Source organism: Rhincodon typus, chromosome 18, assembly GCF_021869965.1.
Source record: "Rhincodon typus isolate 14 chromosome 18, sRhiTyp1.1, whole genome shotgun sequence".
NCBI classification, from domain to species: Eukaryota; Metazoa; Chordata; class Chondrichthyes; order Orectolobiformes; family Rhincodontidae; genus Rhincodon; species Rhincodon typus.
Genome location: NC_063349.1, coordinates 44,259,273 through 44,276,327, shown reverse-complemented (window position 1 = coordinate 44,276,327; position 17,055 = coordinate 44,259,273). Strand labels below are relative to the sequence as shown.

Below are 17,055 nucleotides of genomic sequence, written 5' to 3'. Positions count from 1 at the left end.
ACTCTGTTATCTCCCCACGTACTGGGGGCTTGCAATCCACACTCTTAAAAGAATCAGCAGCTCCGACAGCGCCACATGATCAAACAATTCTCTTCCTGCTCAGCTCCGTGAAGCACACAGCTGCTCCGCTAGATACTGGAATTCCTGCTGGCTCCTGTTTAAACTTTACAGCGGTTTCCTCTCCTCAGGCTCCGCTGCAGCTCTTCACGGACCCTGTGCACCGCTCACATGCTTCTTCCACCTCTTTACTCAGCAATCAGCTGTTCAGGCTTTCTCTCCCTCCTGTTAAATTATCAGCAGTTGCTACTGGAGCTCAGGTCCTCTCCGATCTGCCACCGACCCAACCGCAAGGACTACAAGCTCCCACCCCTGTCTGAAGCACACCCACTTTCTGCTCGGCTATCCAATCAGAGAAAGAACTCTCCAGGGACGAACAGTTTAATCTCTCTAACTGTACAAGCGCAGTCTTGCCAACCAGCACTCAGCTCCCAGAGAAAATAAGGACTGCAAACGTACAATAATATGCCGTCAACTAACACACACTGCCGTGGGATAGACTCTAACCTAACACCGACGTGGACTGAGAATATTAAAATTCTGGGGTCATACTTGAGTAAATTCAACCAAACTACATAGATGGCACGGCAATTAACTGGAGAATAATTGCAGGCATAGAGATTGTCCAATTTTTTAAAATGGCACACTACAGTCAAGAAAGCACACCAACACCTCTACTTCCTCAGAAGGCTAAGGAAATTTGGCATGTCCACAATAACTCTTACCCACTTCTGTACCTGCACCATAGAAAGCATTCTATCCGGATGTATCTCGGCTTGGTACAGCAACTGCTCTGCCCAGGACCGTAAGAAATTGCAGAGAGTTGTGAACGCAGCCCAGTCCATCACACAAACCAACCTCCCATCCATTGACTCCATCTAAACTTCCCACTGCCTCGGGTCCCACCCCAGTTATACTCTCTTCCACCCTCTTTGTTTTGAAAACACGTACAGACTGATTCAAGAAAAGCTTCTTCCCCTCTGAAATTAGACTTTTGAACAGACCTCTCACACATTAAACTTGATCTTTCCCTGTAGCTGTAACACTATATTCTGCATTCTGTTCTATTACCCTGGTGTACCTATGTAAAATCTGATTTGTCTGAGCAGCATGCAAAACAATACTTTTCACTGTAACTCGGTACATGTAACAATAATAAATCAAATCAAATGAAATACCAGTTCTGAAGAAGTCATACAGACTCGAAACATTGACTGTTTCTCTCTGCCCAAGGGCCACACCTGCTAAGTTTCACTAGCACGTTTCGTGTGGTATTTCAGATTCCCGGCATCCACTGTATGCTCAATTGCTTAAGTCTGAATGGCCAACACATGGAACAGTTCTTAGGAGGTTTTCCTTTAAACCAAATTCTGGACTAACTCAGGGCAACTTCAGATTTTTTTTGTCATCTCAAACAAGGAATAAAATTTCGTTCACTCACAAACTAGCAAGTGGAAGCTTATAGCCACAGAGCTCAATCCCAAGGGTCAAATCTCCAAGACCCAGAGGCAGAGGCACAAGATGTTAAAAGACCTCATGTAAGACTCCAAGATCAGCTGATGCATCTTCAATTGCTACATTCCACCAACTGTAACTTGACAGCGGGCCACCAATTTTCCACAATTCAACACAGCCCCATTGTTAGCCGTCCCTTGCTTTGAACGTGACGTCTATCAGATACATTGGGCCTTTGGTCTTAGTTTGACTGAGCCAGTATTCATTACCTGACCAACAGATCTTTGAGCACATGGGGCGGGATATCCCATGGGTAAGTGGGAACTTGAGATCAAAATGTGCCTCACCCAGAGTTGCTACAGTGTGAAGAGAGGCCGGTCAGCACATCAAGTCTGCAGCAATCCTCCAAACAGCACCCCACCCAAACCCCATAACCCCGCATATCCCATGGCTAATCTATTGAGCCTGCACATCCCAAGGCACTAAGGCCAATTTAGCATGGCCAGTCCACCTAACCTACATACCTTTGGACTGTGGGAGGAAAATGGAGCACCTGGAGGAAACATACGCAGACACAGGGAGAACATGCAAAGTCCACACAGTCAGTCACCTAAGGGTGGAATCGAACCCGGGGTCCCTGGTGCTGTGAGGCAGTAGTGCTAACAACTGAGCCACCGTGCTGCCCACATTTTTGGCAAAATAACAATTCCTTTTCTTTCCTTCTTTGTCACGTCTCCACATCATCTTGTTTGGATTCAAAGCATGATGCAGCTTAATGGATAAGTTTTTATTTAATTCATTCAGGACATGTGGGCATCACTGGCTAGGTCAGCATTCATTACACATCCAAAATTGCCCTGGAGGAGGTGGTGGTGAGCTGCTTTCTTGAACCTATGCAGTTGATGGGTGTAGGAACACCCACAGTGCAGTTAGGGAGGAACTTCCAGTCTTTGAACCAGCTGCAGTGAAGGAACAGTGATTTCATTCCAAGTCAGGATAGCACTGGACTTGCATTGGAACTTGCATGTGGTGTCTGTTCCCACGTATCTGCAGCCCTTATCCATAAAACAATAAGACATAGGAGTGGAAGTCAGTTATTCAGCCCATTGAGTCTTCTTTGTCATTCAATGAGATTATGGTTGATCTGATAATCTTTAAATCCACTTTCCCGCCTTTTGTCCAAACCCTTGATTCCCTTACTGATTAAACATCTGTCTATGTCAGCTTTGAAAATATTCAACGACCCAGCTTCAAAAGTCCTCTGTGGTAAAGAATTCCACAGATTCACTCCCCTCAAAGAAGAATTTCCTAATTCTGTTCTTAAACGTGAACCCTTTACTCTGAGATTAAATTCTGTGTTCCTGGACTCTTCCATAAGGGAGAGAACAATCATTTCTCCAATCTAGCCCGGTCTAGAATCTTGAATGTTTCATTAAGGTCGTCAAACTCCAACAAGTACAGGCCAAACCTACCCAATCTCTACTCACGAGAGAATCCCTCCGTACCCAGGATCAACCTAGTGAAACTTTCTCCGGAATTTAGCATTGGAGGAACCTCAGCTCTTGACTTGCTCCCTGTGTGGATGGGAAAAAGGACTGTAGGGGGGATGGACAAACTGACCAGCACACTATAGTACAGGAGGCCATCCAAGTGAGGGGAGCATAAAGAAAACTGGTCGTGATAGGGAATTCTACAAATTAGAGGGATAGACAGCATCCGTTGTAAGCAGAATTGGGTTTCCCAGTGGTGTACTAGCTGTCAGGTCCCAGGGTAAGGGTCATCTCAAACCAACTTGAAAGGATATTGGAGTGGGAGGGGGAGAGAGAGGATCCGATTGTTGTGGTCCATGGTGGGACAAACAACATAGGCAAGAGTAGGCAAGAGGTCCCATTTGGGGAACATCAGGAATTAGGAACAAAACTAAAGAACAGGAGCTCAGGATTATAATCTCTGGATTATTACCCGAGCCACAAGCAAATCGGCATAGAGAAAAGAAAATTAAGGTAGTAAATGCGTGGCAAAAGCAATGGTCTGGTAAAGACGGGGTCCATTTTCTGGGGCACCAGCAAGGACTATGCCAGTGGGACAGGCTCCATCTGAACTGATCTGGAATCAGGATCCATGTAGAAATGCTCAATGGGGTGGTCACAGGGACTTCAAATTAGTTAAAGGAGGGGAGAGCGATGGCCTAGTGGTACTATCGCTGGATAGTTAATCCAGAGACCCGGACAACGTTCTGGGGACCTGGGTTTGAATCCCGCCACGGCAGATGGTGGAATTTAAATTCAATAAATATCTGGAATTAAGAATCTAATGATGACTGTGAATCTATTGTTGATTGTTGGGGAAAAACCCATCTGGTTCATTAATGTCCTTTAAGGAAGAAAACTTAGCTAAATGTGACTCCAGACCCACAGCAATGTGGTTGACTCTGGGCAACTAAGGTTGGGCAATAAATGCTGCCTAGCCAGCGACGCCCTCATCCCATAAACGAATAAAGAAAAAAAAAAAGACGTCATTGAAGTTTCTAGAACAAGTAATAGGGCAGGGATTATGGAAAGTGTCAGGAATCTAAATTCAGGCACAGCAGATAAGGGACAACTATAAGAAGGGAAGGGTGGGAGGGCTCAGACAGTGCAGGACGAAGGGTGTTGTACTTAAATGCACACAGTATACAAAACAAGATAAATTAGCTTGTTGCGCAGGTTGAAATCGGTAGGTATGATGTTGTGGGTATCACGGAGTCGCTGCAAGGGGATCAGGGCTGGGAACTAAATATCCAAGGATACACATCCCATGAAAACGCCAGCAGATGGGCAGAGGTCGTGGGGTTGCCTTATCCTTATGAAATGAAATTAAACTGATAGCAGGAAGTGATATAGGGTCAGAAGGCATAGAATCTGTGTGAATAGAGTTGAGAAACCACAAAGGAGAAAAGACTATGATGGGAGTGATGTAGAGGCCTCTGAGCAGTAGTCAGGATGTGGGGCAGAAAATAAATCAGGAGATAGAAAAGGTATGTAAGAAAGACACTATTACAATAATCAGGGGGAACGTCAATATGTAAGTGGACTGGGACAAGAAAAGGAATTCATGGATGTCTGAGAGATAGTGTTTTGGAGCCGAACTGGGGAACAAGCAATTTTGAATCTGGTGATATATAATGAGGTAGACTTGATTAGGGAGCTTAAGGTGAAGGAAACCCTTGGGGGCTGTGACCATAATATGACAGAATTTACACTGCAATTTGAAAAGGAGAAGCTGGAGTCAGATGTACAATTGAATAAACATAACTACAAAGACATGAGAGAGGAGCTGACCAGAGCTGATTAGAAGAGAAGCCTGGCAGGGACGACAGAGTACTATCTACAAAGTCAGAAGCCACACGAAACCAGGTTATAGTCCAACAAATTTATTTGAAATCACAAGCTTTCCTTCATCTGACGAAGGAGCAGCATTCAGAAAGCTTGTGACTTCTAACAAACCTGTTGGACTATAACCTGGTGTTGTGTGACTGCTGACTGAGTGTATTTAAGACAGAGATGGATAGGTTCTTGACGAGTAAGGGGACCAAAGCTCTCGGGAAGAAGGCAGTAAAATGGGGTTGAGAAACATACCACCAAAATCAGACAGCGCAGCAGAACTGATGGAGCAAATGGCCTAGTTCTGCTCCTTTATCTTATGGACTGCAATACCAATACATCTTTCCTTACATAAGGGGACCGAAACAGTTCACAGTATCCTAGGTGTCATCTGACTAGTGCCTTGTAGCGATTCAGCATGAATTCAACACTTTTATACTCTATTCCCTCTGAAATAAAGGCCAACATTCCATGCCTTCCCTATCACATGTTGAATGTGGATGCTAGCATTTTGCGATTCATGCATGAGGAACCCCAAATCCTTCAGTGCTGCTGTTTGTTGCAGTATTTCTTCAGTTAATTATTATTCAACTCTTCTATTATTCCTGCCAAGGTGTACAGTGTAATGTTATCTCACATTATAGTCCAACTGCAAAAGTTTTTGCCCATTTATTTAACTTGTTTGTACTTGTCTGTAGACTCTTGCATCATTCTTACCACTTGCCTTTCCACCTATTTTTGCATCACCTGCAAACTTAGCAAACTTCACTTCCATCATCCAAGTCATTAATATAGGTTGTAAGTAACTGTTGCCAGGATTGATCCCTGTAATAATCCACTAATCAGAGGTTGTCATCCTGAAAATGCATCCCTTATCCCAACTCTGTTTTCTATTAGCTAGCCAATCATCTCTATGCTAATATACCACCTCCAACACCATAGGTCCTTATCTTAGTAAGTAGCTTATGGGAGCATCCTATTGAATGTCTTTTGCAAATCCAAATAATTACAGTTCTGAAGAAGGATCACTGGACCCAAAACATTAAACTCTTGATTTATCTCCACAGATGCTGCCAGACCTGAGGAGCTTTACCAGCAACTTCTGTTTTTGTTTCTGATTTAAAGTATCGGCAGCTATTTTGACTTTTATTTAATTACATTTGATGGTTCCCCTTTATCCATGCTGCTTGTTTTCTCCTCAAATACTTATATAATTACTTAGTCAGGCATGACACATCCTGTCCTTTGGCTGTGTTGGGAAAGTGCTGTCAAAGGGATTTTGATGAGTTACTGCAGTGCATCTTGTACATTGTGCAACATTGCTATTACTGACAACTAGTGGTGAAAGGAGTGAATATCGATGATGGCGAATGTGGTGCCAATTAAGCACGCTGGTTTGTTTTGAATTGTCTGGAGCTTCTTGAATGTTTTGGGAGCTGCACCCATCTAGGCAAGTGGAGAGTATCCTATCACACTCCTCTCTTGTATGTGGTAGACTAAGGTGGGGAGACAGGAGGTAAGCTACTCACCAGAGAATTCTCAGCCTCTGAAATGTTCTTATAGCTGCTTCAGGTTCCAATCACTGGTAATCCCCAGTATATTGATAATGGGGGAACACAGGGATTATAGAGAAGCAGTGGCCTAGTGATTTACTGCTAAACTGTTAATTCAGAGATCCAGGTAATGTTCTGTGGGCTCAGTTTCAAATCTCATCACGGCAGATTGTGGAATTTAAATGCAACAAAAATCTTGAATTAAGAGTCTTAATGGATGACCATGACCTATTGCTGATTGTTGGAAAAACCAATCTGTTCACTAATGTCCTTTGGGGAAGGAAACTGCCATCCTTACCTGGTCTGGCTTACATGTGACTCCAGACCCACAGTGATGTGCCCTCTGGGCAATTAGGGATGGGCATTAAACGCTGATCTAGACAGTGATGCCTTCATCCCGTGACTGAATTGAAAAAAAAAACAGCAATTATAATGCCCTTGAATGTCAAGGGGGAATGTTCAGATTTTCTCTCATCGAAAATTGTTATTGCCTGGCAATTATATGGAACAAATGCTACTTACCACTCATCAGCTCAGATCTTGGATACGGTGCAGATCTTCCTGCATTTGGCAATGGTCTCCTTCAGAATGCGAGGAATAACGAATGGCACTGAACACTGTGCATTCGGCAGGGAACGTGCCCACTTCTGACCTTTTGATGGACTGAAGGTGAAGCAGCTGAAGATGGTTGCAGTAAAATCTGAACAATTGGTACCAAACAAGGTAAATGATTCAGGGCTTTGACAGTAAAATTATTTCCTCTGGTGGGGAGAGTTCAGACAAGTGGGCATCATCTTAAAATTAGAGCTAGACCACTAGACCATTTAGGGCTGACGTCAGGAAATGCTTCATGCAAAGAAACAAGGAATTCTGAAACTCTCTCTCTCTTAAAAAGCTGTGTATGCCTGGGGGGTGCACTGACAGCAGTAACAGTTTTTTGGTTGAGGACAGTGAAGGATTTGGAGCAAAGGAGGTAAATTGAGGTGAGGTAACCTCCCTCACCACCCCCTCCTCCCAACTACTGACTGAAGAATGGAACAGGTTTGAGGGGCTGAGTGGCTTCTGGCCATTAAGTTTGTAAAGTATGAGAGATCCTCTGAAGAAGATGAGGCAAGGCAAGGTAGAGGTCTGGGATAATGGTCAGGGATCACTGCTAGATGTGGCAGTTTTAGGGAAAGATCCAGTGTTTCCGATGGTCATAAAAAGGCTTCAACATCCTGGGGGTTAGCAGTGAGCAGAAACTGAACTGGATTACAGTGGCTACAACACCAGGTCAGAGGCCAAGGAATCTTCACTTGCTGACTCCCCAAAGCCCATCCACAAGGAACAAGTCAGGAGTGTGATGGAATATTCCCCACTTGCCTGGATGGGTGCAGCTCCAACAACACTCAAAAAGCTTGACACCATCCAGGACAAAGCAGCTTGCTTGACTGGCACTACATCTGCCACCTTAAATGCTCTTCCCTCCTGCACCGCCAATCCAACAGATGCCAGTCTGTGCCATCTACGAGATGCGCTGCACTAACACACCTTCAACAGTACATTCCAAACCACAATCTCTACCCATCTGAACAAGGACGGCAGATACTTGGGAACACCACCATCTGTAAGTTCTCTCCAAGCCACTCACCATTCTGACTTGGAAATATATAGCAACTCCTTCACTGACATAGGGAAAAGTTCCAGGATTTTGACCCAAATAATATTCTAGGTGTACTTACAGCGCATGGACTGCAGCAGTTCAGGAAAGCAGCTCAGTACCACCTTCCCCAGTTTGGGTTGGGCAGTAGAAGCCAACATCCTGTGATTGAATTAAAAGAGTGAAGAGAACAAAATTGCGGTGGGATAATGGTGGTTAGAATTGAAATGGAGTCTTTACAATTATTTAGAATAAAATCAGGTGGGTGTTTGTGATGGAAGACAATCAGAGAATGTATGGAGTGGGTTGAGATAATGAAATTACACAGGGCAGCTGACACAGAGAAATGCACCAGCACAGAATGAACTGAGTGCGCCGTTCTTGTGTTGTTTGAACGACATAGACAGAGATCAGCAGTTAGCAAAGAAATAACCAAAGAAGAGGAAATTCAACAGTGACATGGGCAATCAGTATGGAAGAGTCAGAGTGTGGTTAGGAGAAAGATGTTGACATAGCAGTAATCCCCAGGCCCAGGATAATGCTCAAGGGACAGGAGTTCAAATCCCACCACGACAGCTGGTGGAATTTAAATCCAATTAATAGTATCTGGTTTTGAAAGCTAGTCTTGGCAATTGTAACCATGAAACTAACATCAGTTGTTGAAACCCTTTTGGTTCACTAATGTCGCTTAGGAAAGGAAATCTGCCATCTTTACACAGTCTGGCCGATGTACAAGTCCAGAGCCACAGCAAAGTGGTTGACTTTGTACCGCCCTCTGAAGCCACTCAGGACAGGGACAATTCGGGATAGGCAAACAATGCTGGCCCTGCCACTGACACCTATATCCCGGGAAAGAGGGAAAACAATCTGGAGCTTGCCTCCTGATGAGATTGCACTGGTTTAATGACAAAGGTAAATGTGTGCCCTATTGTGAGTCCGATTTGCAATAAATTGCGCACATGCTTGTTATAACCAACTTGTCCTTCAGAGAAATGGCCACTTTAAAAGAAAGCATCTGTACGGAAGTGGAATTCAGAGAACGCCAGTTGACATTTCCCTGAGCTGAACCTTCAGCTTAAGCCAGTAACTGGCGAGATAATTAACAGCCATATGGAGGGGATAACTTAAAGACTCTGTGTGAAGCTCACTGTCTGTAACTTTTTCAGGATTTGCAAACAGGTTCAGAATCATAACAAGGTCAGAGTGCACCACAACGGTGGACATGTCTACACGTATTATAGGCTGGATTGTGTTTCGGTTGATTCAAGCACTGTCAGTTGGAATTACTGGAGCCACTACATCAAGAACTAACTTGTATTTAAAGAAGCACAACCTCAGGATCTCGCTAACTTCACTAGCAATGTAATGCTTTTGGATGGTTAATTGCTATTGTTTAGCTAATCTCTTTGGCGATCTTGGATGGAGGGTAAGGACGCCAGGGAATGCCCAACTCTTCATTAAATAACATCAGGGGATCTTTAGCATCTACCCAACTGAGGAGACGGCTTCCTCCAAAGGCATCTCTCTCAATGCAGCACTCCATCAGTATTGTCCCTCCAACAGTTCTGTGCTCCCTCAGCACTGCGCCCCTCCCTCAGTGTAGAGCACCCTCTGTGCAGCTTCTCCCTCAGTGCAGAGTTCCCTCAAGTACTGCCTCTCCAATAATTCTGCACCGCCTCAGCACTGCCCCCTCCCTCAGTGCTGGATCGCCTTACCCTCAATGTTGACTCTCCCTCAACTTCCTTCAGTGCAGAAATGCCCCTCCCTCAAAGTTAGCCCTCCCTTACTACAGGACCGCCCCTCCCTCGGTGTTGACTGTCCTTCAGTAAAGAGCTCTCTCTCCGTACAGTATTGCCAGTCCCTCAGGTTAGCCCCTCCCTCTGGGCAGCACCAGCGTGTCAGCCTGTGGAGTTTTCACACAAATCTCTGAAGTTGGGCTCGAAACCGTTCACCCACAACCATCACCCCCCACCCCCAGGACAGGAGAGCTGCTGCGTCAGGAAAGTCCACGAGCTGTTGGATTGTCAGCTCCACCTCAGTGAGGGAAGGCCCGATGAATTGAGCAGTACACAGATGTCGACGGGGGCTGCCCTTTCCTGAGGTCAAGGAGCCAGACGGGGGAAACCCCAGCTACCAGCCAATCTGAAGCCAGAAGCTCTACTGAGTGGCAGAGCCCATGGAGGAGGAGGTTGTTGGTATGGGTAATGTACCCATTGAGATCCAGGATCATCGCTGAGTCTCCGGGCAGAACTGAGTGACAACAGGTAGGAGTTACAGGATAGGGGTTGTGGGTGTTGTGGGGGTGGGGGGCGGTGGGTGAAGGGTAGCAGGAGGGCCTCGGCTGACCCCCAGCCCCAGTTCCCATGGCCCAGACGCTGAGTGACTCCAAGTCAGGTTCTGCCTTTTGGGAACTCACAAGCAAACCCTATTCAGGCCTATTTTCCACTCCCTGGATGACATATCTATCCTGGGCCTCCTCCACTGTCACAACGATACCACCCGGAAACTGGAGGAACAGCACCTCATATTCCGCCTTGGAAGCCTACAACCCAAAGATCTCAATGTGGACTTTACTAGCTTCAAAATCTCCCCACCCCCAACCTCATCCCAAGACCAGCACAGCACCCCCCCTCTCATCCCCGCCTCCTTGACCTGTCCATCTTCTCTCCCACCTACCCGCCCCTCCCTCCTCACTGACCAAACCCCACGCCCACTTTCTACCTACACTCACCTTTACTAGCTTCATCCCCGCCTCCTTGACCTGTCCGTCTTCTTTCCCACCTCTCTGCTCCACTATCCACCTTCTATCACTGCTCCCTCCTCTCTATTTATTTCAGAATCCCCTTCCCCTCCCCCATTTCTGAAGAAGGGTCCAGACCCGAAACGTCAGCTTTCCTGCTCCTCTGATGCTGCCTGGCCTGCTGTGTTCATCCAGCTCCACACCTTGTTATATCAGACTCCAGCATCGGCAGTTCCTACTATCCCTGTTTTCCATCTATTGTCCTCTTCTCCCCCATCCCCCCCCAATCCTCACCCATACCCGACTGGCAAATTGAGAACACAGTGAGTGCAATCTGAGGAGAAAGAACCCACCATTTCAGACTAAAATGAGGAGAAATTTCCACACTCAAAGAATTGTGAATCTTTGGGATTAGCTATACTAGAGGATTTTGCAGTCTCCATTGTTGAATACAATTAAATTTGGGAGAGACAGATTTTTGGTGTTTCAGGGAATCAAGTGATACGGAGAGCAGATAGGAGAGTGGAGTTGAAGCCTAATTATCCACCATGATAGAACTGAATGGTGAACCAGGCTCAATGGGCTGAATGGTCTCCTCCTGGTCCTGTTTCTTGTGCTCTTCTTATATCTTGTTGCATCACTCATTGAACAATATTGACAAGGTGGAGCTGATTGTAAAACTTGCTGGCACTAATCAATACACCAGATATGCAAACAGCAAAATTAAGGCTACACAGACATGATTACAGGAAATGCACACAGTACCAGCCTCAAAGATGCCCCTGAAAGCACTATTTTAATCCAGAACTCCTCTTGCTGTTAAAGACCTGTTTCATTCAGCAACATGCATATTATAGATGAGCAGCTGCACATGGATTTTGACAGGAATATCAAAGCTGCTTCACATAGCTGCAATACACAGTGCCTCCTGAAGGTCCAGACAAGTGGGCTCTCACCCATCAGTTCAGGTTCTGACCTACCGTTTACTGAACCCTCAACAGCTCCATCCAGAGAAGTCCCACACTATTTCAAGTTCCATTCAGGCACATGAGTGGCCACCATCAAGACATCCCTACGATTGAGGATCCAGTGCAGAAGGCCCGCCCACTGACTGGGGGCCTCATAGTGCCTCTTGGATATCCAGTCTCGTGACGTTAGATCTGTTTGAAGTCTGTCCCATTTAGGATGGTGATAATGTCACACAACATGACGGAGGTTATTCTCAATGTGAAGACAGGACTTTGTCTCCACAAGGACTGTACGATGGTCACTGTTACTGATACTATCATGGGCAGGTGCATCTGCAACTGTCAGATTGATATGTTTGAGGTCAAGCGCATTTTTCGCTTTTGTTGGTTCCCAATGGTACATTGAAATCCCCCACCCAGAGTGCATTCTGCACCCATGCCAACTTCAGTGCTGCCTTCAAGCCTTGTTCAACATGGCGGAGTACTGATTCATCAGCTGAGGGAAGATGGTATATGGTAATCAGCAGGAGGTTTCCTTGCCCATAGAATCATAGAATCCCTACCGTCTGGAAGCAGGCTATTCAGCCCATCGAGTCCACACCAACCCTCTGAAGAGCATCCCACTCCCTTACCCCATCCCTATCATCCTGCATTTCCCATGGCTAATCCACCTAGCCTGCATATCCCTGGACACTATGGGCAATTTAGCATGGCCAATCCACCTAGCCTGCACATCTTTAGCCTACGGGAGGAAACCGGAGCACCCGGAGGAAACCCGATCAGACACGGAGAGAGTGTGCAAACTCTGCCTGAGGGTGGAATTGAACCTGGGTCCCTGGTACTGTGAGCCACCGTGCCACCCCAAGTTTGATCTGATACCGTGAGACTGCATGGAGTCTGGAATCAATGTTGAGGACTGCCAGGGCAACTCTCTCCCAATTAAATACCACATGCTACCACCTCTGCTGGGTCTGTCCTACTGTTGGGACTGATGGGGATGGGGTCTCTCCCAATATGGTTTTCCTCCCCTTGGGTCCTGTCACCATGTTTCACATCATGACGAACTACATTAAGCTTAGCCCTATACGTCTGTACCACATTTGAAGATGCTCCAACCACATTTATATGTGATAGTAACAGCATTATAAATAGCCATGCTCTATCGTACTGTTTAAGTTGCTGCAGTGCTATCATGCGCAGTGCTCAGGGTATACATTCTGAGCATTCAAGCTCAAATATAGCCACAGCTTGCTGAGAATGCAGCAATGAACTGCTCTCCTCTCCAAAAGACAGAAGTCACTTGACTGCCAGGCTCTTCCAGTTCGTGATAACCCTTTACCAAACTTACTGAGAGCTGAGAGAACGCAGCAAAGTGCCCACTGTCATTACTACCGAGCCCCACCCCACCCCCCAACTGCAGCCTGCTCAGATTCCTGGCATCTCTCGTAAACCTACGCATCCGATTTCAGGACAAAGTAAGAAATTCTGTCCTGTCGTGAGGTGCGATGGCAAATCATTAACAGACTGCAGCTGTAGTTGGGGGATCTCTGCAGCAGGCAGCTGGAATATCAGCCGCGTGTACAGCCACTGAAACAGTCAGCCTTGATCACTTTATGACTGAGTAAATCGGCATGCAACTGGCAAGCATTACGTGCTGATAATCATGACCCCGCAAGGATGCACTGCAGTTTCTGAAAGTGTGTGAACTCCATCCCCAAAACACAACAGGCTTTTACCTAAGGCTTGTCTAACTGGACGCTGCTACAAGGAGAGCATGTTTATAAAATACAAAGAAGGTGCCAAACATCATAAATGCTGCAGACAAAGAAGTGGTCACAGCATGGATGGAGGCCACTCAGCCTGTCCTGTCTGTACTGGCCCTTTGCAAGAACAATTCAGACACAATTTCAACTCCAACACCTTCTCCTATTGCAATTTTAATTACCCCAATTAATTAACTGGATATTTAACCAAGTTCCTTTTGATAGGCACAGTTGAACCAGCCTCTGCCTCACACTCAGTGAGTGCATTTCAGATCCCTGCCACTCACTGCGTGAAGGAGTTGCTCCTCACATCACCATAAATCACTGGCCAGTCCTTTCTGCCAAAATAGTCACCCTTTGCCTGCTCTGTCCAGACCCTTCATGGTTTTGACTACCTCTATCAAATTTCTTCATAACCGTCTCTATCTGAGCTATTAACAGATCTAAATCATTCTTGCATACCTCTTCTGCAGCCTCCCTAATGAGTTCATATTGAGCTGAACTGTGACCCAGAATCAGACACAATACTCCAGGTTCACCATTACCTCGCTGCTGTTGTACGGTAGTAAACCATATCACAGTAAGCCACATATTGGTGTACATCATACACAGGCGCAGTATAAAGTAGTGTTTAACAATGAATAAAATAAAGTACCTGTCGACCTGAGGAAACCGAATAACTACTGACACTGCTTACACTACAACCCTCGGACTTGGAGTCAATAGCTAATTTAACAAGTTATTCCAGCTCAGTTTAAATATTGTTTGTGTTGGATTGTTAAGGTACACAGCTGGATATGAATTGAGAGTGGAATGATCTTTTAAATTCCCCCAAGTAGGGCCCCAGTTTAACATCTCAGTCTACGAACTCCACCTTGAAGAGCGTAGCACCACCTCAGTGCTAGAACGGCAGTGTCAGCAGATTATGGAGTACTCTGGCTGTTCCAATGGTGGTGAAAGGTGTTGTTATGTGAATGTAGGTCTTGCCTGTCCTTCTGCTGTCAATATACTGCAATGAAAACACAAAATGATGGAATCACTCAGCAGGTCAGGCAGCAGTTGTGAAGATAGGTCAAAGGCCTTCTGTCAGAATTTGTTGCGACATGATTTTAAAAACATTAAGTACCGAACCTAAAAGCTTCCAAGAACACACAGGATAGAACCGTTGAATCCATGTGTTAGCCTTTTCCCAGAGCCCTTTGGGAAAAATAAATGGCCAAGTGCCAGTCTCTCTCTGTGCAATAGATTCTCCGCAGTCAGACTAAACACAAGGAATACAACAAGAGATGGAGGAACACACTCCAGATTTCCATATCACAATACATTAGGAAGACAGGAACAGTGGGAGGCCAATTGTCCCCTCAAATCTGTTCCAACATTCAGCTAGATCATAGCTGATCAGTACATTAACTCCATCTTCACACCTTTGGTCCATAACCATTAATTCAAAGTCTAGGGGTTGCTGTGTAAACAGTGTCAGTAATTATTCGTTTTCCTCAGATCAGTCCTGAACTAGGACTCCAAAGTTAGATTCCTGAGCCTTTCCTTGCTCTGGAAACTTGGGGTGAGTGGATAGCAGTCAATGATTCCATAGGAAACTGATGGGATCCCGAGGGAAAAAAATGTGCAGAGCTGTGGGAATTAAGCTGAGGAGTTGAACTTATTGTACTGCTCTGCAGCAGCCAGCACAGAATTGATGGGCTGAATGGCTTCCTTCTGTGTCAAAATGACTATATGGCTCTAGTATTTGACCAGCAACTCTCAAGATATGCATTCAAAATGGCACATTTTGGGCTAACACAACTCACTGAAATCTCAGCTTTGAAATTTTCAATCGAGCCCCTGAATCAACAGCCTTCCTCCACGAGACAGATGGCTCCAGATTCCCATTACCCTTTGCGTGAATAGATAGTTTCACATCACAACAGCTTTATTGATCAGTCCAGCATCCTCTGTGCATGGTTTATTACTGAAGATTCAATGCCAATAATAACTCAGCCAGTAACAGCGCAGACTGACCTTACTGGTCTTTTCATCACAACACTCATCCACTGCCGAAAATTTCTCTTATAGTACCATCCTGTGAACAAAAACGGGCTTAAGAACATCTTCATTTGGATCGTCACAGTGTTCAGTGCCCGTGTGATGGTTGCAAATTCTTTTGGATAATGAGAACAAATGGAATTTTAACTGGTACCAGACAGTTAACAACCATTTTACCAATTACAGAGCTTTAACACTCAGGAGCAGGTAAACACTTTTGCCCCCAAAGGACACATTAATGTGTGTAACAGGCTCATTGAATCATTTGGAACAAAAACTGCTTCATAACTCAAGATATTTGTGATTGTTGCTTTCAAATTCTCAATGGCATTAAAGTCAGGGCGATTACATCAAACGGAGAAGGTACCAAAGGAAACGGCATTTATTGCCCTTCGTCTGGCTTAGTAGCTATTAAAGTCCACACGGGTTCCTTTCAAAGGAACAGCTGAAGCAGCTGCTCCAAGTGCAGAGGCAGAGTCCTCCACCCCTCCTCATACAACAAGCCCTTCATTCTCGGGATCATTCTTGTGAATTTCCTCAAGACACCACACCCCCTCCCAAGGCCAGCTCATCCTTCCTTAGATATGGGGCTCAAAACTACTCACTTATTTTCCAAATGCGGACTGGCCAGAGCCTTATACAGCCTCAGCAGTACATCTCTGCTCTTGTATTCTAGCCCTTTTCAAATGAATGCTGATATTGCATTTGCCTTCCTAACTGCCAAATGAGCTTGCATGTTAAGCCTTAAGAGGATCCTGAACTAGGACTCCGAAGTTGGATTCCTGAGTCTTTCCTTGCTCTGGAAACTTGGGGTGAGTGGATAGCAGTCAACGATTCCAAAAGGAAATGATGAGATCCTGAGGGAAAGAAATTTGCAGAGCTATGGGAATTGAGCTGAGAAGTTGGACTTACTGGACTACTCTGCAGAAGCCAGCACAGAACTGATGGGCTGAATGGCTTCCTTCTGTGCCAAAATGACTTTATGGCTCTAGTACTGGACCAGCACCCCTCAAGATATGCATTCAAAATGTCACATTTCGGGCTAAAACAACACAGCCAAGAACAGTGGTGGAACATCATTTTTAAAAATAGAGACTTCTTTCCCTCACCTATAAGGTTGGACCTACGTGTGAATCCAGTCCCACAGTGTGGTGTGTAACCCCTTAATATCTTCAGAGACATTATTGATGGGTAACTGATGCGGCCTTGACAGTGTCACCCACATTATAATAAAAAGAAACCCACTCTGTGGTGAAATGATCCCAAACCAACACGCCCACTCAGCGTTTCCATTTTCTCTTAAAAAGCCCAGGCATTTGCCTCATTGGCTCCCCAAATATTCGCCAATGCAAGGTAAAGGGAACGTTTCTCTGGAAGACTCCCTTTGCTTTGTTTTGTCTCAATTGAGACGCGAGTGCATTAATTTCTTTTGAGTCCCAGTCCACTACCAGTAATAACAAATTTTAAACACAGCC

General features: G+C 45.4%; 1 protein-coding gene across 3 annotated transcripts in view; it reads right to left on the bottom strand.

Moving 5' to 3' along the window:
* tspan9a (tetraspanin 9a) overlaps positions 1 to 17,055 on the bottom strand; it is a 120,066-nt gene that overhangs the window by 85,220 nt on the left and 17,791 nt on the right. The window contains exon 1 of one of the 3 annotated variants that reach the window (XM_048607599.1): positions 14,412 to 14,430. The exons of 1 other annotated variant lie outside the window; for it this stretch is intronic. Coding sequence is in view for 1 of the 2 variants with exons in the window: in XM_048607596.1 (XP_048463553.1) it covers positions 6,950 to 6,956 (7 nt within the window). In the remaining variant the exon portion in view is untranslated. Of the gene's footprint in view, positions 1 to 6,949; positions 7,128 to 14,411; positions 14,431 to 17,055 lie in introns of those variants that run through there. One more of the 3 variants, XM_048607596.1, reaches the window with a different exon arrangement.